This window comes from Rhinatrema bivittatum, chromosome 2 (genome assembly GCF_901001135.1).
Source record: "Rhinatrema bivittatum chromosome 2, aRhiBiv1.1, whole genome shotgun sequence".
In the NCBI taxonomy this organism is placed as follows: Eukaryota; Metazoa; Chordata; class Amphibia; order Gymnophiona; family Rhinatrematidae; genus Rhinatrema; species Rhinatrema bivittatum.
Window position 1 is genome coordinate 191,472,841 of NC_042616.1, and position 24,652 is coordinate 191,497,492.

The 24,652-nt window shown below is 42.2% G+C and overlaps 1 protein-coding gene across 2 annotated transcripts in view; it reads left to right on the plus strand.

Moving 5' to 3' along the window:
- The window catches only part of SCIN (scinderin), a 267,968-nt gene that overhangs the window by 202,298 nt on the left and 41,018 nt on the right, over window positions 1-24,652 (plus strand). For both annotated transcript variants that reach the window (XM_029588987.1, XM_029588988.1), the window contains 4 exons: window positions 4,630-4,718; window positions 10,890-11,105; window positions 19,643-19,764; window positions 21,615-21,705. In XM_029588987.1, the coding sequence (XP_029444847.1) occupies window positions 4,630-4,718; window positions 10,890-11,105; window positions 19,643-19,764; window positions 21,615-21,705 (518 nt within the window). The remainder of the gene's footprint in view (window positions 1-4,629; window positions 4,719-10,889; window positions 11,106-19,642; window positions 19,765-21,614; window positions 21,706-24,652) is intronic.

Below are 24,652 nucleotides of genomic sequence, written 5' to 3' on the forward strand. Positions count from 1 at the left end.
TATAAACATTTACACAATTTTTCCCAGCACTGAAGTCATGCTCACCAGTCTATAGATTCCTGGATTACCCCTGGAGCATTTTTTTAATATCAGGGTTACATTGGCCATCTTCCAGTCTTCAGGCACAACAGATGATTTTAATGATAGCTTACAAATTAACTGAAATAGGTCAGAAATTTCATTTGTTAGTTCTTTCAGAACCCTGGAGTGTATGTCATCTGGTCCAGGTGATTTACTACTTTTCAGTTTGTAATCAAGCCCACCACATCTTCCAGGTTCACTGTGATTTGGTTCAGTTCATCTGAATCACCCTAGAAAACCATCTCTGGAATGGTATCTCTCCAACATCCTTTTCAGTAAACACTGAAGCAAAGAAATTGTTTAATCTCCTTTTGATTGCCTTATCCAACCGACTCCCTTGTAGGCTTTCTGTTTCGGATATATTTTTTAAAGTTTTTATTGTTAGTTTTTGCCTCTGTAGCCAACTTCTTTTCAAATTCTGTCTTAGCCTGTCTTATCAATGGCTTACATTTAACTTGCCAATGCTTATGCTTAATCCTATTTTCTTCTGATGGATCCTTCTTCCAATTTTTGAATGAAGATCTTTTCACTAAAATAGTCATTTTCATCTCACTTTTTAGTCATTCTGGCAATCGCTTGACTTTCCTTCCACCTTTCTTAATGTGAGGAATACATCTGGACTATGCTTCAAGGATGGTAATTTTTAACAATGTCCATGCCTGTTGCATACTTTTTATCTTTGTGGATACACCTTTCAATTTCTTTATAACTATTTTTCTCATTTTATCAGTTTCCCTTTTGAAAGTTTAGTGCTACAGCCATGGAGTTACTTACTGTCCCTCTTCCAGTCATTAATTCAAATTTGATCATATTATGATCACTATTGCCAAGCGGCCCCACCACTATTATCTCTCTCACCAAATCCTGTGCTCTATTGAGAATTAGATCTAAAATTGCTCCCTCTTCATCGGTTCCCGAATCAATTGTTCCTTAAAACTGTCATTTATTCCATCCAAGAGCTTTATCTCTCTAGCATGTCCTGATGCTTCACTTACCCAGTCAATATTGGGGTAATTGAAATCTCCCTTTATTACTGCACTACCAATTTGGTTAGCTTCCCTAATTTCTCTTAGCATTTCACTGTCCGTCTCACCATCTTGGCCAGGTAGACAATAGTAAAATCCTATTACTATACTCTTCCCCAACACGCATGGGGATTTCTACTAATAAAGATTCAAATGTGCATTTAGTCTTATGCAGGATCTTTATCTTGTTGGGTTCTATGCCATCCCAGACATAAAGCACTACCCTACTACCAAGATGCTCCTCTCTGTCATTGTAATATAATTTGTAACATGATATAGCACTATCCCATTGGTTATCCTCTTTCCACCTTGTCTCTGAGATGCCAATTAAGTCTATGTCATCATTCACTGCTATACACTCTAATTCTCCCATCTTACTTCTTAGACTTCTGGCATTAGCATACAAACATTTCAAAGTGCATCTTTTGTTTGTATTAACATTCTGCTTTTCAGTTGACAGGGATAAATTGGAATCTTTTAGTTCAGGTGAGTTTTTAATTATAGGCACTAGGACTATTTTTCTTATTATTGGAATCTCTCTGTTACCCCTCTAATGCATCATTAGTATCCTTCGAAGATACCTCCCTCCAAACCATCCCCTTTGATTTAGCTTAAAAGCTGCTGTATCTCCTTTTTGAAGGTCAGCACCAGCAACCTAGTTCCTCCCTGGTTAAGGTGGAGTCCATCCCTTCAGAAAAGACTTCCCCTTCCCCAAATGGTTCCACAGTTCCTTACAAAACTGAATCCCTCTTCCTTGTATCATCGTCTCATCCATGCATTGAGACTCCAGAGCTCTGCCTAGAATCTCCTTCCCACATTTTCCTATGTCATTGGTGCCCACATGTACCATCTGTATCGTTCCATGGTGAGACCGCACCTTGAATACTGTGTAAAAGTCTGGTCACCACATCTCAAAAAAGTTATAGTTGCAATGGAGAAGGTACAGAGAAGGGCAACCAAAATGATAAAGGGAATGGAACAGCTCTCCTATGAGGAAAGGCTGAAGAGGTTAGGGCTGTTCAGCTTGGAGAAGGGATGGCTGAGGGGGGATATGATAGAGGTCTTGAGAGGTCTTGAACGAGTAGATGTGAATCAGTTATTTACACTTTCGGATAATAGAAGGACTTGGGGGCATTCCATGAAGTTAGCAAATAGCACATTTAAGACTAAATGGAGAAAATTCTTTTTCACTCAACACACAATAACGCTCTGGAATTTGTTGTCAGAGGATGTGGTTAGTGCAATTAGTGTAGCTGGGTTCAAAAAAGGTTTGGATAAGTTCTTGGAGGAGAAGTCCATTAACTGCTATTAATCAAGTTTACTTAGGGAATAGCCAGTGCTATTAATTGCATCAGTAGCATGGAATCTTCTTGGTGTTTGGGTAATTGCCAGGTTCTTGTGGCCTGGTTTGGCCTCTGTTGGAAACAGGATACTGGGCTTGATGGACCCTTGGTCTGACCCAGCATGGCAATTTCTTATGTTCTTATGACAGCTGGCTCCTCCCCTGCACTGTCCAAATTCCTATCTAGGTGACGCATGAGGTCCACCACCTTTGCATCAGGTAGGCATGTTACTGGGCAATCCTCATGCCCACCAGCCACCTAGCTGTCTACATTCCTAATAATCAAATCACCAGCTGTGATGACTGACTTCATTCTTCCCTGCTGGGCAGTAGCCCTAGGAGTCACATCCTCAGTTGAGAGGATAATGCACCACCTGGAGAGTAGATCTTTGCTACAGGGTCATTTCCTGCTGCACCAGGTTGAATCTCTCCTCCAAGGCAGCAACAGGGCTGCCAGATGGCTACGATGTCCCTTAAAGTCTCATCTATATACCTCTCTGTCTGCCTCATCTTCTCCAGGTCTGCCACTCTAGTCTCCAGAGATCGGACTAATTCTATGAGAGACAGGAGCTCCTTGCATCGGATGCACATGTACAATTTCTCACCGGCAGGCAATATATTTATTTATTTTATTTATTTAAAGGCTTTTATATACCGGAGTTCATGCACTTGTGCATACCACTTCGGTTTACACAGAACAAGGAACAGAAAATTACATCAAACAGATTGAACAATTAAACAAATATACAATTACATCCAACAATTGGGTATAAATAACATGGCTAACTTAGTAGGAACTTAGAGTTTGAGGTAAAGGAGAGAAATAGTACCAAGTGGTAACAGAACAATGTTAATGGCTAAATAATAAATATAAATAGTAAATACAAATTCTTATAATAAATACAGGTGTTTACAGATTACAGTCTTCATGAAAAGTTTACGTCTACAGAATAGGGTTAAGTAAATAAGAACTGGCGGTTATTTCTATAGGAGTGAAGACTTCAAAAACTGAGGTTACATCTGGATTAAGAGGTATTGGTGTAGCATGCTCAAATATTTAATGATTTGGAATTGTGAGACCAAGGATAAAAATTAGGAGTTGTTTGATATGATTATAAAAGCGAGAATGATTCAAGTTCTGGGATGTGGTTCTGAGCTAGACCTTTAAGTGTAGGCTTTTGTAAAGAGCCAGGTCTTGAGTTTCTTTTTGAATGTTCGAGTACACGTTTCGATGCGAATGTCCGTGGGGAGGGCATTCCAATGAAGGGGGCTGGCAGTCGAGAATGCACATTTCTTGAGTGAGGACTTGGCTGAAGGTACGTGTAAGGTGCCTAAGTATCTGTTTTGAATTGGTCTTGAAGACTCGTGTAGGCGAAATGGAAGGCTTAGATCTAGCGACGTTTGTGAATGGACGTTTGTGAATATACTCCTCTTCTCCCTTCCAGTATCAGAATAATCTCCGGTAGATATTCATGGGCCCTATATGGGGTCCATCTCAACTACTTTCTCCCTTCTCTCCTTCCTCTCCTCTGAATGGCTTTAAATTATCAGTCCTTTGGATTCTGGAGATCTGCAGGTTACGTCTCAAGGAAGCAACCTTTCCCTTTCATGTTAAAAGTAGCAAAGAAAATAACTTATCTGGGTCCCTAGTTAATAGGTATTCAGCACTCAAATAAATCATCGTAAAAATATAAAAGGGATAGGGAGGGTGGACAGAAACTCTCATATCCAAAATAAAAGACTCCATAGAGAAGTTAAGAACCAAACAATAGAAAATAGCAGAGGACAGTCAAGATATGCTGCCTTTGTTAAAAGAAACTAAAAATCTACACCCTAAGATGGTGGTCAGAGCTTATACAGCAGAGGAAAACTCCAAATACTCTTCCACATGGGGGAGCTCTACACTCCCCCATATAGTTATGTTTCCCCCCCAAAACAAAAGTGGTTTGCTCCTACACCCATTCCTAGTAGGGATGCAAGTGATCTCTATATGTAAACCAGCAATTTCTCCCTCTCACATATTTTGTCTATTTTTCTCTTCTAGCATGGTTGTTTTTTATCAGATGAAGAACTCATTAAAAATTCCTTGTCCACACTAAAATATCTTTTAATATTTTCCCTTTTAGACTGTTATATGGCTCAGTGGGCTGCTTTTTAATTATTACTGTCCTTTGTTTGTAGGCAAGAATGCTAATCCAAATGAGAGGAAGGCCGCCATGAAAACAGCAGAGGAATTCATACAACAAATGAACTATCCTGCCAATACCCAGGTAACTATGAAACTAAGTGAATATGAGGTTTGTTCTGTAGTTGGGGAGCCTGAATCATATCTTCTGCCTGGTCATTATGTAGGTGCGGATTGGGGTTTACATACCAGAAAAGTCAAATTAGTCATATTGCTGAATTCCGCCAATTTCAAGTCAATAAAACTACCTCTGAAGCCAAGGAGATGGGGGAAGAGGGCAGTTCCTGGGCCCCTCCAAAAACTGCTAGCACTTCAGTAATTCTGAAGTGCTTAGTGCTGGCAGCTCAGATGGTATTCCCGTGGTGCCAGCAGAAACCTGTAAGCACTGTGAGAAGAGAGCACTTTGGTAGCTGCTGGTATCATGCAAACCTGAATTACTGATCAGAGTTATGCAGCGGATAGAGGAAAGAGGACACAGGCGGGGAGAGGCAAAGGAAAGGCAATAGGATAAGGACAGGGATACAGAGAAAAGGCACAATGTACTAGGGAGATGCATGGAAAGGAAACAGGCAATGAAGCTATAAGGGATCTAGAGAAGAAGAGAACTTTGGCATGGAGGAGGAGTGAAGGTAAGAGACAGACTGGATGGAGGAATTGGTGGAGAAAAGGGCAATCGGGTTGGATATAGGGATGAGATTCTTAGAGACAGATTGGCAATGGGAAGACAAGATTCCTTGCAGAATGGGGTTGGGAGTTTGCTGGATTTGGGACTGTAGCCAAAAGACTGATTAAGGTAAGAGAATAGAATTAACTTTGGAGAAAAAAAGTGAAAGGTGAAAGAAAGGTGAAAGAGAGGTAACTGAGGTTACAGAGCAAAGTGACTGAGAAATTGATAAGGAATGGAAAAGGAAAAGCAACCTTGGAGAGGAGAGGTTTACAGAGAAGGAGTGACTAGGTTTGATGAAGGGAAAATTCCTCCAAACTCACAATTAACTGCTGTGTTGATTTATTTGCTTATTGAACTAATAGTTCTGTACTGTTTTATGAATTCTTTTATTCTGATCTGTTTGAACAGAGTGCAGGGATTGTAAACCTTCCTTGCAAAACATGTACAGGCTTAACAATTAATAGAAGTGTGTATATGAAAAAATGTCCTTCAGTTTGATTTGACAGCAGCATATTTGTCCACTATTAATGATATATAAAAAATAATCCTGGACTTCAATAAAAAAACATACCAGAAATATTTTACCTATCTTAATTATACTGGAATCACAGAACAGAAAATCCTGTAACCAGGGTTCCATAAAATCATAAACACAGCCACATATTACTTATTGAGCCCACAGTGTTGCAGTCCCGGGCCGTGCCCCGGTCCCTCCACCTACCTCGGGGGCGGCCCAGACCGTTTCAGAGCTTCCTCGGGCCTGCAAGCCCTCCAGCACGTCTCTCCCTCCTCGGGAGAGACGTCGACGACTCGGCACGGCTGGCCCCGCCCCCTGACACGCGCATGGGGGGAGGAGCTCCCCTTAAAGGGGCCAGCATGGGAAAATCAGCAGGACAGCTGGGGATGACGTCAGACGCCTGCAGGTATATGAGTCCTGCTTCTAGGATCCTCCAATGCCTTGCAATAGGTTCCTGGGTGTTGCCTGTGGTTGCTGCGTTCCTCATTATCTTCGTCCTGCTTCTGCCTGCTCCCCTTGCTGTTGATTCTTCTGGCTCTGACCCCTTGGACTGGCTCTGGATCGTGTTCTGGCTCTGACCCCTTGGACTGGCTCTGGATCGTGTTCTGGCTTTGACAAGTGGACCGGCTGTGAACCTCTCTGGATACCAACCCCTGGACTGGCTGCGGACCACCCTTGGACTTCGACTCCGGGACCGACTTCGGGATTATCTACGACCTGCTGGAGGCGCCAGCCGTCCGGAACCACGACCTGCAGGAGGCGCCTGCAACCGGACCATCCTCTCCTTCAGGAGTCGCCTAAGTCCCAGCGGCCGGGTCCCTACGGGCTCCTCCTGGGGGGACTTCGGCTTCCAGGGTGAATCTCCTAAGTCCCAGCGACCAGGCTCTTAAGGGCTTCTCTCGGGAGAGCGCTGGTTTCCAGGATGAAGACTTTTCAATCTTCAAGCTCCCTCTTCATCCGTCCGTCCACGGGGTACCGAGTCCTTGGTCGCATAGGGCTCCACCATAAGTCCTGGGTCTCAGCCTGCTTCGAACCTCCGAACCGCCTCCTGGTTGGGACAACTAAATTAGACTTCTACAGCACTTCGTCTTCTGTCCTAACCAGCCCAAGGGTCCACGAACATAACACACAGAATAATACAATCAATGCTAATGTAGATTGTACTATAGACTGATAATCTGTGCAAAAATTAACTTACTCATAAACTTCAAAACCAAAATAAACCAAAAGGGCCTAATGGATTTAAATCTGGGAGCACAAAGAATAAAGGAACTAGGATTACAAATGTACTGAAAATTAAAACAGAGAATATTAGAGAAGTCTTAGACTAAAAGAAACTGAACTTGTAAAAATGTTTGAAGAAATAATTAACTTAGCAATCATCGCAAGGACTGAAAAGAATCTTTTAAGGTACAAAAGAGGCAGATTATTCAATTGTCCATAGTGGAGTAGATCAAAATATTAGAACATACTGTGAAGTCATTATCTCAATAGACAAAAAAATGGAAAAATAGAATAACATTTCTGCTTTTATAAGCCACAGAATTGTCATTTTAAGAATGAAAATTGCTAAAGGCAATTTGACTATCATTAGAGAGTATATGACCTTGCAGTGGAGAAAGCTGAGGAAATTGAAAAAGTTTATGAGGCATTACAGAAACAAGTGAACAAATACATTAATTATTTAATTGACTGATGGAGATCTTATTGTAAGGGTTGGAAATATACCTGTTCCCTGAGCAATAGGAACATTTAGTGAGTATCATGGTTATGAACCAAATACATCTGCAACATTTTACAATGACAAATAATTGTTTAAAGAAATAAAGATAAATATAAATTCACATGAAGTGCTAGAAGATTTAGATTGCTCAGGGGTCAGTTTTCAAAGTGCTGCTAGGTATCTAGCCAAAGTTTTAGTCAAACCTGGTTAGATTTTTGGCTAAAAATTGCCCTTAATCTAGTTGGACAAAATTTGACTGGCTAGATTTAGGACTGCTATTTGTACAGCTGGGTTAGCCCAGCTAAATTAAACCAGTTAGCAATGACATTCAGCACTAACTGGCTAGATCTTAAGCCTACCCAGGGAATGCATCTAGAGTAGTCTTTTTTTTTCAGTCTGGCTAAATATGACCACTTTGTAGATTTAGGGAGGAAAATTGAGCCAGTCAGATATGGAAATTAAAAAAAAAAAACCAGAGGATTAACTGGTTAGCTCCTGATGTTAACTAGTTAAACTTTGGGGAAAACTGACTATTCATTGACTATATTATTTTAATTAAAATATCTCCTCCCAGATTAGAAATATAAGAGTCTACAGAGGTAGTGACATCTATATAAACTCCCCCTTCTTGTGGTTTTAAAAATAAAAATACTGACAAGATGAAAAGGTAAAGGAAATTAAACATAAAAGAAGAGAAAATGTGTCTACAATATATCTAAGCTAAGTTATACAGTTTGATTTAGAATACACAAAATTGCTGATTAAAAAGTAAACAACTAAGAAACTGATGCTACATGAGAGAAACAAGTATGAAAATGAGTGCTTGAGACTTAAGAGGCAATTGTTCCTTCAATAACTTAGCATTAGGGACAAAAAAGTTCAAATAGCCATCGTTGACATATACTGAGAGAGCCCACTAGTACCAGAAGACAGATAGGAACAGAGTAGCTAGCATTTCTCCATTTGTTATTTAAAGCATAGCATAGTGCAGGGGTGGCCAACTCTGGTCCTTAAGAGCCACAAACAGGCCAGGTTTTCAGGATATCCACAATGAATATGGATGAGATAGATTTGCATACAAGAGAGGGAGTGCTTGCTAATCTATCACATGCATATTCGTTGCAGATATCCTGAAAAACTGGCCTGTCTGTGGCTCTCGAGGGCCGGAGTTGGCCACCCCTGGCACAGTAAGTCACAGTGACAAGAGAAGGAAGAAGAACGGAAAGGAGACAATGCTCACAAGAAACCATAGGAGTCGACTTTAAAAGGAGAGTGTGCGCGTCCATGTGCGCGCGGTTCCCGGCACGAGCACATGGAAGCGCCGATTTGATAACATGTGTGCGCCAGCGCATGCATGATATAAAAATCTCATGGCCGTATGCACATGACTTTGCAACTATTTGCAGACATATAAAAAAAACAGACTCTTGTAATATTACAATAAATGATAGAAAAAACATGTAGGAAGAATGGAACCTGAGAGATTTCTGAAATAAACTCGTCTATAGCAACCAACAGGAAAGGGAGAGCCAGACAGACTTAGGAAAAGTTGAACCAATAGTGATCTATAATGAAGTAAGAACAGATACTGTTGCCTAATTCAGTGCTTCTGAGCCACTGGTCTGAGGTTAGGCAGCAGTCCCTGGCAGCATTTTTGCTGGTCCACAGTCTTTGCAGGAGGAAGCAGACCCATGCTGCAACCACACACGTATCAGCTTCCACCTGATTGCTTCAGCCATGAGTGGGACATTTTCTACTGCCCTAAACCTTTAGGTCAAAAATGTCCTGGTTAGTGGCTTCACTCTAAGCCCCACGGAACTGCACACTGCTGCTGCTTCAGGGCATGGGCAGGCACTCTCCAGCACCGTCACTACCACTGGCACTGAAGAGCCGATTGGGCTGGCAGATACAAAACATGAACATTTGGCTCAGCTGAGCCCCGGACTGACCCCGCTAGTGCCACCAAAGTAAGCAGTATTAGCCCGTGGCTATACTATCTTCTGAAATTAGGAGACCTAATTCCCCCCGCCCCTTCCTTTCTGGGTGAAAAAAGCATGGCTTCTTTGTCATAATTCTTGTAATTAAATCATTAGAGAGTAACTGGGAGGAGACTGGGGGGAAACTCCTGAAGGGAGAAGGTCCTGTACCCCCCCCTCCTGCACTTTAGCCACAGAGTGGACCCACATGCTCTTCAACCACAGAAGGGAAATCCTCCTCCTCCTCCAATTTGCAGGTGTCTCTCCCAACTCTACACGCCAGTCTGCCCATGTCAGGATAGGAGGTCAGCCAATAGGTATCTGCCATCAAAAGGTTTGAGAAACACTGGCCTAACCCATGATAGATATTGATGATGATAGGCAGGTAAAAGCATCTTCCTCTGCAATGCTTGGTCTATTGCCATTTCAGAAGTATAGAATATGTTTATGCTTACTTTTACCAGCACTTGACAAATCCTATTTACTTTACTTATCCTGACAAGAAGCAAGTTTTCAAAATATGAGAAGGCCTCAGAGCCTATTAGTTGCATGGTGCAAAACAATAATGAGCAGCCATCTGGAATCCGACTGTGATTGGGAATCCTGATCATAGATTTGTACAGATTCAGTTTGCTACAAAACGAGAGAAAAATTGAATGTTGGCAGATAAGGATCACTTGGTCTATCCATCCTGTCCATTAGTACCTGCCAGTGCCTACTGTACTACATGGATCCAACTTGATCTGTGGTCTCTTACTTCCCTTGCCCTGCCACTATTTTCCATGTGTATCTGTCCTAAGTTCTTTCACTCTTTTGACTCCTACCACCTCTGCCCGGAGTGTTTCAGCTTATCTACCACCCTCCTCTATCCTTCCCATTTCATATGAGGACCCTTTATCCTGAAGCTTCTCATAATATAAAATAACTGTGTTAAAAGGTATGGAATATTATTTAACAGTGGTCCCAAGAAAATTAAATCTGTTTTAATAAAATTATAGTAGTTGGTTAGAAAAAATGTATTTTCTTGCTCTTTAACACATTTGTTAAAATGTGTAGTGGAGGAGTTAGAGCAATGGACTGAGAATCAGATAAATCAGGGTTCAAATCATGCTTCTCCTACTGACACTCCTTGTGATCTTGAGCAAGTCACTTTACTCTCCATTGCCTTTGGTGCAAACTTAGAGGCCTGTTTTCTAAAGGTTTTCTCCCATGTTGTGTCTATGAGAAAAATGCTTAGTAAATGAGGACCTTAGTTAGTAAGTCTTCTGGTGACAGGGAAATACCAACTGTGCGTGACTGAAACTCACCTTGAACTTGGATTTGGAAAGCCGAATAATTAAATCCAAATAAATGAATCAACATATCCTCCACAGATTCAAGTTCTTCCAGAAGGTGGAGAAACTCCAATCTTCAAACAATTCTTCAGCAACTGGAAAGATAAATATGAAAGTGAAGGTTTTGGGAAGGTGTTCGTTGCATCAAGTGTAGCTAAAATTCAGCAGATTGAATTTGATGCATCAAAGTTACATGAGTCTCCACAAATGGCTGCCCAGCACAAAATGGTGGATGATGGCTCAGGAGAAGTTAAGGTAATCATTTTTATTCAATATTAAAAATATGTATTAAGAAAATAAATAAATTAATCCTACTTTGGCTGTGTGAACTAAATCCTGACTCTAGCTCCCTGGTTTGGATTCTAGCTCTTATTCATCCCTCAAGCTCCATTTTCTCGATTCAATCCTAGCTCCGAATTTCAAGCTTGAAGCTGGCTGTGATTCTCTGAGAGAAATATTAATTCATTTCTTGATTCAGATTCTAAGCTCCAAGTCCCACATTAGACTGAGATCTTTTCTACCGTGTGATTCCAAACTCTAATTCCCCAAAATTTATTTGCCAGCCTTATTGGACTAAATAGAAAAATATATACTTGAACTTGCATATGTTCTTGGTCACACTGATTTCACAAACTTGCATGTATTTCATAGGTAAAAGTCAAAGTATTAAGATTATTATTAAAAGTGATTATTTTTATTCATTTGTTTAGTTATTTAATATTTATTGTTTTTACCACTGTTTTTCCACTTGTATTTCACATTTTATGGTATTTTGACTCTTTCCCTTTCTTTCCATGGAACTGACATAGAACCTAAATTGAAGAAATATTTTCCACTGGACCCAGCCATAACAAATATTCAATCTGCATTTTGTTTTTCAATTTGATGTATTAGTGCATATCATAAAGTTGTCTGAATGTAAATCCTATTTTTCCCTTGCTGTTGAAGCAGAAAGCAATGCTGTATATGCTTTCAAAGTGATGTTTCAGGCTTAATTGGTTTAGGGTAGAAACCGCCGTAATAAGCAAGCTACCCCCACTCTTATTTGTTTACCCAGATTGTGAAGTTCAGTCCTTGTTGGTTGTTGTCTGAATGCAAATCCTCTTTTCCACATTTCCCCCTGCTGTTGAAGCAGAGAGCAACACTGTATATGCATTCAAAGTGATGTATCAGGCTTAATTGGTTTAAGGTAGTAACCGCCGTAATAAGCAAGCTACCCCCACTCTTATTTGATTACCCAGATTGTGAAGTTCAGTCCTTGTTGGTTGTTATCTGAATGCAAATCCTCTTTTCTACATTTCCCCTTGCCGTTGAAGCAGAGAGCAATGTTGGAGTTGCATTAACCGTGCGAAGGCTTATTGAGTAAGGGTAGTAATCACCAGGTAGTAGCCTCCACTCCAGTAATCCACCCCTATGGCTCTTCTCTTCATTCCATCCTCTAACCTTTATGGATCCACAGGGGTAGATTTTCAAATAGCGCGATTTGGCGTACTTTTGTTGGCGCATCAGGCGCAAACAAAAGTACGCTGGATTTTAGTAGATACGTGCGTAGCTGCGCGTATCCGCTAAAATCCGGGATCGGCGCGAGCAAGGCTATCGATTCCGTATAGCCGGCGCGTGCCGAGCCGCGCAGCCTACCTCCGTTCCCTCTGAGGCAGCTCCGAAATCGGAACGGCCTCGGAGGGAACTTTCTTTTGCCCTCCCCTCACCTTCGCCTCCCTTCCCCTACCTAACCCACCCGCCCGGCCCTGTCTAAACCCCCCCCTTACCTTTGTCGGAGGATTTACGCCTCCTGGAGGGAGACGTAAATCCCCGCGCGCCAGCGGGCCGCTAGCGCGCCAGGACGCGACCTGGGGGCGGGTCCGGAGGGCGCGGCCATGCCCCCGGACAGCCCCTGGACGTAACCACGCCCCCGGGCCTGCCCCAGAAACGCTACGGCCCGCCCCGAAAACGCCACAGTGGATCGGGCCCGCCCCCCTCGACACGCCCCCGACACGCCCCCTCGGAAAACCCCGGGACTTACGCGAGTCCCGGGGTCTGCGCGCGCCGGTAGGCCTATTGAACATAGGCGCACCGGCGCGTAGGGCCCTGCTCGCCTAAATCCGCCCGGATTTAGGCGGATTTAGGCGAGCAGGGCTCTGAAAATCCGCCCCACAGTGTTTATCCCATGCCCCTTTGAAATCCTTCACAGTTTTAGTCTTCACCACTTCCTCCGGAAGGGCATTCCAGGCATCCACCACCCTCTCCATGAAGAAATACTTGCTGACATTGGTTCTGAGTCTTCCTCCCTGGAGCTTCAAATCGTGAACCCTAGTTCTACTGATTTTTTTCCAACATAAAAGGTTTATTGTTAACCATGGATCATTAAAACCTTTCAAGTATCTGAAAATCTGTATCACCCCTGCTCCTCCTTTCTTCCAAGGTATACATATTTAGGTTCTTCAATCTCTCCTCATAAGTCATTTTATGAAGACCATCCACCTTTTTGGGGGGGTCAGGAGGGTGGGGGGTTTGTTTAAATTCGCTCCTTTAGACGACTGAATAATTCAGTGAAGATTCGTTATATTCGTGGGAATCGCGATACATTTCGCTTCCCCACGAATACAACGAATATGGCCCTATACATTGCGGATTGCCAATATGTTGTAAACGAATGCACACCCCTAGTTTTTAGCAAGGTCGTTGGTTCCCAGATGGATGATAATATCAACTTTAGAGTCTAACAGTGGAGTTCTTCAGGAATCTGTTCTTGGACTGGTGATTTTTAATATATATATAAATGATCTAGAAAGAGGTAATATGAGTAAGATGATCAAATTTAAAGATGATACAAAATTATTCAGAGTAGTTAAATCACAAGAGGATTGTGATAAATTGAAGAAGGACCTAGCGAGAATGGAAGACTGGGTGTTCAAATGGCAGATGAAATTTAATGTGGACAAGTGCAAGGTGATGCATAAGGAGAAAATAGCCCATGATGTAGTTACACAATGTTAGGAGCTACCACCCAGGAAAGAGATCTAGGCACAATCGTGGATAATACATTGTAATCATCGGCTCAGTGTGCTGTGGTGGTCAAAAAAGCAAACAGAATATTAGGAAAGGAGTGGTGATTATAACAGAGAGACAATGTTATAATGCCTCTATCTCGCTCCATGGTGATACCGCACCTTGAATAATGTGTGAATTCTAGTTGTCAATTCTCAAAAAAGATATAGTTACAATAGAAAAGATGCAGAGAAGAGTGACCAAAATGATAAAGGATGTGGATAAGCTCACCTATGAGGAAAGGCTAAAGAGGTTAGGGATTTCAACTTGGAGAAAGGACAGCTGAGGGGGGGGGGGGGTGGATACGATAGAGGTCTATTAAATCATGACAGGACTAGAATAGGTAAATGTGAATCTGTTATTTACTCTTTCCGAAAACAAAAGGACTAGGGAGGCACTCCATGAAGTTAGCAAGTAGCATATTTAAAACAAATCAGAGAAAATCTTTTTCATTCAATACACAATTAAGTTCTGGAATTCATTGCCAGAAGATGTGATTAAGGCAATTTGCATAGCTGGGTTTAACAAAAAGTTTGAACAAGTTCCTGGAGAACTTAATAGAGAGGTGTAGGAAAATAGTGGGGTATTTGCATTGAAATGTGAAGGATGGCAGCTTCTCTCTGAGAAGCAGGAAGAATTCAGGATGCCTGATAAGAAACTGATTTAAGATGTTGGCACCTGCTGGAATTCCACCTATCTGATGCTGCAAAGGTTAGTGGAGCAGCAGACACCCCTTCATGATTTGTCTCTGGAAACATAGATAGGTATGGATCAACCGCATAGGGCATGATGATTGGATAATGAGATAGCTGATACAAATCCTGATGCTATTTAAGAATTCCACAGAGGATCTGCGTTCTAGAAGCATCACACTGGACAGGGTTATCCCTATATTAAATATTCTGGAGGAAAACACTCCAGTATAATCCAGTTAGAGGGTTTCCATGAGCGAGATGGAAAGGAAGATGTAGCGTTGCAGTTTCTGGACTTCTTGCAGCCACAGGTGCAAGAGAGACTGAAACCTTTCACAGAAAATGATACATAACATGCTTGCTACCCTCTGTGATCCATGTGTGAAAGAGGGTCTTGCCCTCTAGTCCCTGCATCTCACATATATGAAGGAGATACTGACAACCAGGGTGTATGAACAGGAGCACCACAGGCAGAGGCACAGTGGGAATGTAGCACAGAAAAGAGTGGCCACCTCAGCGAGTCATGCAAGCATGAGCAGAACCCTGTCAGCTACCACTTCCTCCCCAACATCAATAACCCAAAGTCACGTTCCCCCCACAGAACCATCTCTCCTGACACAAGGCATAGCTAAAGCAAATGGCAAGATAGAACCTCACCCAACCTTAGCAAAGAAAAATCCAGTAGACATTTCTGTGACATGGTGTCTCACAGGACATGGGCACAGATGCACTTGCATATTGGGCACACAGGTCTGCAGTAGTGCTGGAGCTAACCAAGGTGGTTCAGCATTATTGATTTTACACACCAATCAGTATGCCCAGTGAACGTGTCTTCTCAATGGTAGGGGACATCGTGAACTCTTCATAGTTCAAGTCTGGTGCCAGACTTGATGTAAAAGTGGATGTTTTGAAAATCTGCCTAGCTTTCCAGAATTTCCATGCAATTCATAAGATGACTGAAAGCATCTTGGAGGTCTTGCTGCTACTCTGTCTGGCTACCATGCTCCAGATATACCATTATGTCTAGCTGTCTTTCCCCTAACACTACACCATGAGGGTTTTGATGCCTTCTTGTTGATTCCTTGAATCCCATCCTAGTTCTTCTAGAATAGGATGATTTTCCCCAAAAGAAATTTATAAAATAAAGAAAAAATACATGTTTCTTCTCCTACCCCATCTCTTTTCTGGTTCTCTACCTTACTATTCTATTCTATATTTCTAGGAATCCAGTTTAGTTTTCCCACTCTTGTTCTTTATTGGTTATACTGTGGTGTTTTGCTCGAAAAGAAGATGTAAAGAAATAAAAAACAAACAAACCCAAAACCTGGTTAATGCAACTATATCAGTCTCTGCCTTTGCCATAGTATCTTACACTTCTGTGCTTTTGTAAACAAGACCAAGTATTTGCACACATGATTCTAAGATAATGTTCTTCCTCCCTCTCTTTTTATTTCTTTTTGTTCTATATTTATTTTTCCGTTAACTACTTTGGAGAACTTTAAACCTATTTGAATTTCTTCATGTGCGCACTTAAGTTGACGTATGGAGATTTAGCCTAGTATTTAATAAACCGCATAGCTGGAGCTGCCCAGTTTATGAAATATTGGGCACGTATGCTATGATTCTACATGAGTATGTTTCAGAATGCACATATATTTCCGAATGCAATGAAAGTACTTATTTTTCCTACCAATTTTATAAACATACATGCATATATTTTAGATGCTTAAAAAAAATAGAACATGTATCCAAAAAACAGGTACTTTATATGGTATATGCATAAACCATTTGAATCAATGATCTTGTGCACATACTTGAAATCACTAGTTTTCTGATACCTCTGCATTTTGCCCAGTCTATCTCCAGTTCACCTATGTTTTGGCTCATCATCTTGAACTCCCACCAGCTCATTCAGATCTCCCACTCAAAAACTGCAGGCAACAGATAAGTCTGATTTCAATTGCTCTAATCAATTAGTAGGCGTAAAATTGCACAAATAAGTTAGATAATTTATATGTAAATATATTTTATAAAATAGCATCTTCTGCACATACCTCTTCTATCCTGCCCCAGAATGGCTTTCGACTTCCCCTTCTTTTGCACCAGTAAATGTGCACGCAAAATCGAAATATGCACACATTTTTTATGTTTACAAAATAGCATATACATAAATACAGGCTACTTACGCACATATATATGCTAATTTGCCAAGTGTACACCCTTTGAAAATGTACTCATAATTATACTTTACTTTTGCTTGTTTTCTCCTTTATTGTATTGCCTGATTTATTTTGGATTTTTATCATTTCAGTGTGAAGGGTAGCAAGTGTGTGAGCCTTTTGTGCTGTGATGTAGTCAAAGAAGCCTTGAGGGTGAACCCATGAGGTCTACGCCGGCAGCTGGTGAATGTTCCCTGTAGCAAGACAGTCTGTAGCTTCACCTTTACTAGCCGCCTCCCCTGCAGGTTTAGCCCTTGGGTTCTGGTGGCCAGAAGGATTTAGGAGGGTCCTTAGGGCACTGAAATAACTAAAGTCCAGAAGTATACCAGGGTCAGGCAGGCAGCAGACTAAATGGTGTAAGAGACAGGCCAAAGTCAGGCAGCTTACAGGAGGCAGGCAATCATGGTCAGGTTCAGGCCAAGGGTGGACAAAGACAAACTGAAGATACTGGATAAGATGGAGATAAGGCGAGTCTGAACAAGGTGGGCCGGACAAGGCAAAGCTGGAAGGCAAGACTGGACAAGGCAAGACTGGAAGAAGCAAGTCTGGATGAGAAACAGGAATACAGGAATCAAGAACAATAGGCAACACGCACTGCAAGGCAGGAGACCCATTGCTGAAGTGAGATAATGCTGCCAGGTCCTTGCTTAAATAGGCCGGTCGGTTTGTCTTCATTATAGGGGGCCGCTCAATGTTTCTTGTGCATAATGCGTGCACCTAAGGCGGTTCCGGAACAGGAGCAGTATGGTGGAATGTGGGGAATTGCCCAGCAGCGCTGAGGATGGCAGCGTCCCAGCTGCCGGAAAGTGCTAAGGGCATCCTGGCATGCTTTCAGCGGCATCGGAGTGAGTACAGCAATTCACGGGGTCAACCCATGAGCTGTGTTCCTAACATTCAGAGCTTACCCTGTTTAACTGACCTGTTTTTCTTATGGGGAAGCCCAGTTTGTATCACCTCTCTTGCTTAGTAGAACGTGAAAAGGTGGCTAATAATCATAGAACTTTTTTGTGGATGTCTATAAATCATTCCATTTAAAAAGATCCTTATCTTCCTAGGTATATCCCCAGTCACTGTATATTCCAAATCTTGTATCAATCTTTCAACCATGAATTAAAGTATTTAACTGTTATAGACAGGAAGCATTTATGATAAGGTCACAGATTTAGCTACTTGCTCATGTTCCTCTCCAACTCCTTCAACTGCTTTTGAATCTTTACTAGCTCATCAACTGCCAAGTCATTTTTACCTAGGTGCAAAATGATTAGTTCGTTTCTCTTTTGAACTTTTTAAGCTAACATCTGGACTGTCTACCATACCTGCAAGCTGAGGAACCAGGAAGGCAAATAACTTCCCTCTCCTTCGGGCCGATACAGTAAAAATCGCGGGAGAGTGGGCGAGCACCCGCTCTCCCAGTGTGCGTGTGATTCAGTAACTTAATTTATTTAAATTAGGGCCATGGTAAAAAGAGGCGCTAGGGACACTAGCGCGTCCCTAGCACCTCTTTTTAGACAGGAGTGGCGGCTGTCAGCGAGTTTGACAGACGACGCTCAGTTTTGCCGGCGTCAGTTCTCAAACCCGCTGACAGCCACGGGTTCAGTAACCGGACGCCGGCAAAATTGAGTGTCCGGTTTTCAACTCGCGAGCTGCAGGCCCATTTTAAATTTTTTTTTTTTTTAATTTGTAACTTGTTTAACTTTTGGGACCTCCAACCTAATATCGCCATGATATTAAGTTGGAGGGTGCACAGAAAAGCAGTTTTTTCTGCTTTTCTGTGCACTTCCCCGGCAGAAATTAACGCCTACCTTTGGGTAGGCGCTAATTTCTTAAAGTAAAATGTGCGGCTAGGCTGCACATTTTACTTACTGTATCGCGCGGGAATGACTAATAGGGCCATCAACATACATTTGCATGTTGCGGGCGCTATTAGTCTCGGGGGGATTGGACGCGCATTTTCAACGCGCTATTACTGAATAAGGGGTAAAGCTACTGTGTCGAAAATGTGCGTCCAAATGCCGGTTAACAGTGCGCTCCACTGGAGCCTGCTTATGATTATTTCTCAACTCTATATACCTCTATAAACCGAGGTGATGTGCATTACGTGCCGCGGTATATAAAAAAACTATAAATAAATAAATATTTAATGGAATCCCTCTCAAAATATGTGTTTTTCCTTTAGGTGTCTTTGCCATTTTGTATAAGGTCCTTACTACAGTGGTCCTCATTAACTTTAGTCCAGTTCTGAGCACCATCAGAGTTTGCTTCTGTACCACAAGTGTGTAATTAAATATCTGTAAAGGAGTAGAACATGGAGGGTGTTTGTGATCCACAGTCTGAGTTCTCCTTGACTCTTTCAGTAAGATGGACTCTCTTCGTTTTTGAGGCTTCTGGACGAGTGATACTGGATAGAGTGAGCCTTGAGTTGTTATTTTTATGCACTGTAATTCAGACCTAAGTCTGGTATTTTCTTCTTTAAGCTAGACAGCTGAACACAGATGGGGCAGCATGGAAGGGTCTATAAGGTTTGTCTGACTACTATAGACCTACAGACATTGCATTGTATTTGTACTTCTCCCTTAATCTTTATCAATTATACCAAAAATACTAGAGATGATTTTACGTAACTGAGCAGGTACACTTAAAACTTCAATCCCCGAATCAGGGATCAGTCATTTAATATAAGAAAAAGAAGCAGAGTGGAAGGGGGGGTGGGGGATTGTATATTTGCAAAGTTTCAGCTGAAGATCCTTCAACGGAGCTAAAAGAAACAATTTATCTATGCAGAAAAGAGATTATTTTCTTAATGTGAATTCATCTGTGTTGTATTTATCTTTAGATTTGGCGTGTTGAGAGCAATGGTAGGATTCCAGTAAAACCTGAGACTTATGGGCAGTTTTATGGTGGTGACTGCTACATTATTTTGTATACATACTCTAAAGGACAGATACTCTATACTTGGTAAGTTATTGCCACTTTACTAATTTTTGTCGGGAAAATCCCTTGTGCCTCATATTGTCCAATTATAATTGGTGACTCATTAATACAATAATAGCATAGTTTTGTCTTCCTTCTCTACATTTGGTACACCCCAATTGTTATATTATAAAATGCTATGGGATCCTGTTTTGATGAAACATATTGCATGAATCAAATTATTATTATTATATTATGGATTTGTAGTGCTATGCCAATTGTATTATTATTATTATTATATAATTAGTAAAAGTAAACTTGGTATGACACTATAAATCTATATCATAAATGTTACTATTACATATACGTAGGTCAATAAGTATTTTCTTTGTATATTAAGGCTGCAGTACATCCTTCTTTGTGCAAAATGTAAATATGCAGAGGCCAATATTAAAAAAAAAAAAAAATAGAATGGATAACTTATCCAGCTAAATTTAGCTGGATAAATTAACCTGGATATTCAGTGGTATAAATGTTCTACTGAATATCCCTGATTAAAGTTATCCATCTAAATTTAGCTAAAGGTAGCCAGATAACTTTAAACTTAACCTATTAAGTTTTGAATATCACCGGTAAAGTTTAAAGAATCCGTCCTCTTGTGAGCAGATAATTTTAGACTTAACTGGCTGTATTAAAAATAATATAGCCAGTTAAGTGGTGCTACTGGGTCTAGTACCAGATCACCCAAGTTTTAAATGATGGGTCCTGCCAGGCCATGTTCCACCCTCACAGAGTCCTCTGATAGGTTTTACATTCTAAAAGTGGTTGGGGTCCGAGACCCCATCCCCTGCCCATTCCCCAGTTCCCCATAAAAATGAAAAAAAAATTATCCCTCCACTGCCTCCCTCCCCCCATCCGAACTCTAGCCCTCTCTCAAATAGCAATGCAGATAATGCCAGGCCAGGATCATGGGGGCAGCAAGCCCTAATCCCAGCTAAAGACTGATTATGCCTAAGGTATATTCTCTTCAGTATAGCGGTAAAGGCTAAAGTTATCCAGTCCCAGGAGGCCGGATGACTTTAGAGTTCCTTCTGGGCAAGTTAGAGTCAGCCAAAAAACTTATTTGGCTAACTTCTAATATTGATTTACCCAGATATATTATTCGCCTAACTGAACCCCATGCCAAAATGCCCCTAAAAACCACCTCATAATGACATATGTGGCTAAAGGTTAGCTGGATAAGTATTAGGGATAGTGAAAACCCGCCATTTAGCTGGATAACTGGCTATATGGCTCTTAATATTGGCCTCACAGTGAATGGAGGAATGAGTACCTACCCCAAAAATATTTTCAACAGTTCTTTTTTAACAAATAGCAGAAGCATAATATACATGTTGTAATAGGGCTATGTTTACTTGAAAGTTAAAGATCACGGATCTAAAGTCACCATTCCTCTTTTGCTCCTCTGAACTACCAAATCTGTGCTTCTGAACACTGCAATGTCCATCCCATGTCACAAAACAGGGCCAGCTGAACTGACATCACTTCTCTATCCGCTGGACACAGGACTGTGCCCAATGGCTGAAGGATATGGTTTTCTCAAACTGATTTACTATAAGCTACTATTTTATTAATTTAACATCTAGACTGAAAGCCATTGGCACCTAAATAAGATGTATGAAAGTCCTCCTTTCAGAAAAACTACAAGGCTGTGGTTAATTTTTGTGATTGCTATTTTTCCAAAAATAACATGCAATGATTTCTTTTTAATATCTCTTCAAATATTCCTATAAATGTAGTATCCTTGACAGCATTCTTCATCCAAGTAACATTGTGAAGCTTTTGTCAAGTATTGTGGCAACTCTTGTGCTATTTAAATCTGTTTTCCTATCTAGGCAGGGAATGAAAGCAACAAAAGATGAGCTGACCACATCTGCCTTCCTGACCGTGCAGCTAGATCGGCAATTCAATGGACGGCCTGTGCAGGCGGGTAGCTTTCTGATTAGTTTTTAGAATTAACCATGCAACAGAGTTGTCAATTTTTTTACTTTTCTTACCTTGAAGAAATTGCACTTAAAAAAAATATTGAATTTAATGCTCATAAAAGGTAGGTAGCATTTTTTCCCTGTTCCAGTTCAAGAAAGCATTGCTTTTCTTAGCATTCTAGAGAACCAACCAGGATAAGTGAGAAGTCATTCGGTTCCATGGACATTCAAGCCTGGGTCTCTGTCTTCAAAGCACTAAAGAGGTCACAGAGTAAAGTTGGCAGGTTTAATACAAAGGGCACTCTCCAAGCAGAAACTGAACTGAAGCCATTAACAGTTCATAAATCCTATGAAATGAGACATAAGGGTCTATATAAATACCTAAGGTAGATTTTAAAAGGGTCGCATGTGTGCCCATAAATGTGTATATTGCACCACGGGCAAAAATGCACACTGTTTTATAAATTATGTCTACAGCCCTTTACACATGCTCGGGGGAGAGGGAGGGAGGGAGAGAGAAAGAGAGCAGGAGAGGCTCTTTATGGGGCTCAGCCTGACACTCAATATATGCACCATTGTAAGGGGGCACATTGATTTGAGGTGAGTTTTCGAGAGGTGGGTTGGGGTTTGGTGGGTGGTGTTACAGAAACATTCTGAGGAACTCATTATAAAATTTACATCATTAAAGAATTTTAGTCCTTATAAGCGATGAAAAGGAGTTGATTTGTAGAATGTAGCTAGCGGAGACTGCAGTGTATAAATCAACTCCGCTTGTTAGAATTTTCATCACTTTTAATGTCTAAAATTATTTAATGATGTCAATTTTACAATGAATACCTCTGAATGTTATAGTAACACCATTTTCATAAAGGCCCGGCCATGCTCGTAAAGGCCAGTACGCACATAAGCAGCGGCTTTCCTGCAAGGGGTGGACTGGGGGGCATGGTCTGGGTGGGGAGGGGCAGGGCAGGGGGCAGGCCGGGACAGCGCCATTGATCGCTCGGCTGGCTGTCGGCACGCACAACTTACTTCAGGTCGAGCCCTGAAGTAAGTTGGGGGAAAATAAGAAAAGGAAAAAGATAGGAATTAGGGGTTGGAGAGGAGAGGAGAGGTGAAGGGGAAGGGAGGTTAGGGCAGAGGGTAGGGAAGGTCCCTCCCAGTCCGCTTCTTAATTGGAGCGGACTGGGAGGGAACTGGGGAAGGCCGGGATACGTCCCCACACAAAATTGGCAAAAGTGTACTCCCTCTTGCGCGCTCGAATTACAAAATCCAGTGCACATGTGCACACGGCCCAACAATTTTATAACATGCGCATGCTGGCGCATGCATGTTATAAAATCGGCTCATCCATAGGTGCACACCGGGAAACGCACGTGTGCACCTTTGAAAATCTACCCCAAGTGCGTACTTACTAAAATTCCCCCTACTTATGCACTCAAGATGGCATTCAAGCACATATGCGCGCGTCAATATAAAATTGTGTGTACATGTATGCGTGGATAGTCAATTTTATAACATGCATGCATGCATATACACATATATACTTGCACATGTTATAAAATTGGCTTGTTCATGTGCGTGCACCAGCAAACGCGCACATGTACGTATGCCAGCGGGTTGTAAATTTTACTTCTAACGTTTTAAATTGTAATGGAAATATCAAAGCCTTGCAAAACACACTGTATTGGAGAATAGTTTTAAAAAATCTGCTACATTTCATTTTGTTAAACTGGCCATAATTAGCAATTTAGTTTAGTTAATCTACCACCACCAGTCCATGTTGTGTGCCGGGGTGTTTCGTGTGCCCATGGGCCTCAGCCCGACTCAGACCTTCGGGGCCGAGCCAAGGGTTGACAGTGGCTCCGCATGGCTGACGGTCTGACCCTCTGCCAGGCCGGCAAGCTCCCAAGGCCAACATCCAAGGATGTTGGAAGTTGAATGGTCCTCCGACCATTCCGAGCCCTTTCAGACCTGCTGCGAGCAGCATGGAGCAGCAGGCCTGGCCTGAGGTTGAGGGCAGACGGCCTTGACATGAAGACAAGACTATGAGATTGATGCAACGGCATCACATGACACGAAGACTTGGGTTGAAGACATGACACCAGGACTATTGAAGACGTGACACCAGGATCAATGCAACGGCATCGCAGACGAAGACTTGACACCAAGACTGATGCGAAGACATCACGGACCAGTGGTCGATGCGACGGCATCCCGGACCAGGGTCGATGCAACGACATCAGAAATATGACGCTGAAGTGCAGACATAACGAGGAACTTGGAATCCAGACGAGATGAGAAGTAGGGAAGGCGGACATTGGCACTGTCTCTCAGGGCACCCTACTCAGGCCACCCGCGGGACTGAGTCGCGGACCACCCTGTCCCACTGCGCGCCCTACACAGCCCTTGCAGGCTGGTCATGGACCACGAGGAGAACGGGACAGCGCAGGAAAGATCCAGGACATGATGGCTCGAGAGCGCAGGACACCAGTCCACCTGCAGGCCACTCCAACCCGGGAAAGACTTCGTCCGACGGAGTCTGGCCCACAGGACCAGAAGGCGTAGGAGCGTAGAAGACGAAGACACAGGAAAAAACATCCAGGAAGGCAAGAACACCAGGACGTAGAAGATCATGAAGACACCAGGATACCTGGACGAGGACCTCAGGCTATGAAGACATGACATGGCATGACCAGAAGACAAGGCGAGATGAGGAGCTCCACAAAGACAATAGAAGACCTGACGGAGCTCTGGCAGGCAGGAGCCTCCAGAGTGAAGTAACTCCGATGCAAGGCGAAGAACAGACTGACGAAGTAGCCCTTTATAGGGCTGAAGCAGGAAGTCCCATGGCAAGGTGGGGCCAGCACACTTCCTGTACCTGGCCCTTTAAATTCTGTAGAGAGGCGCGCGCAGGTGCCTAAGAAGCAGCAGGGAGCTGTGCAGGGCTG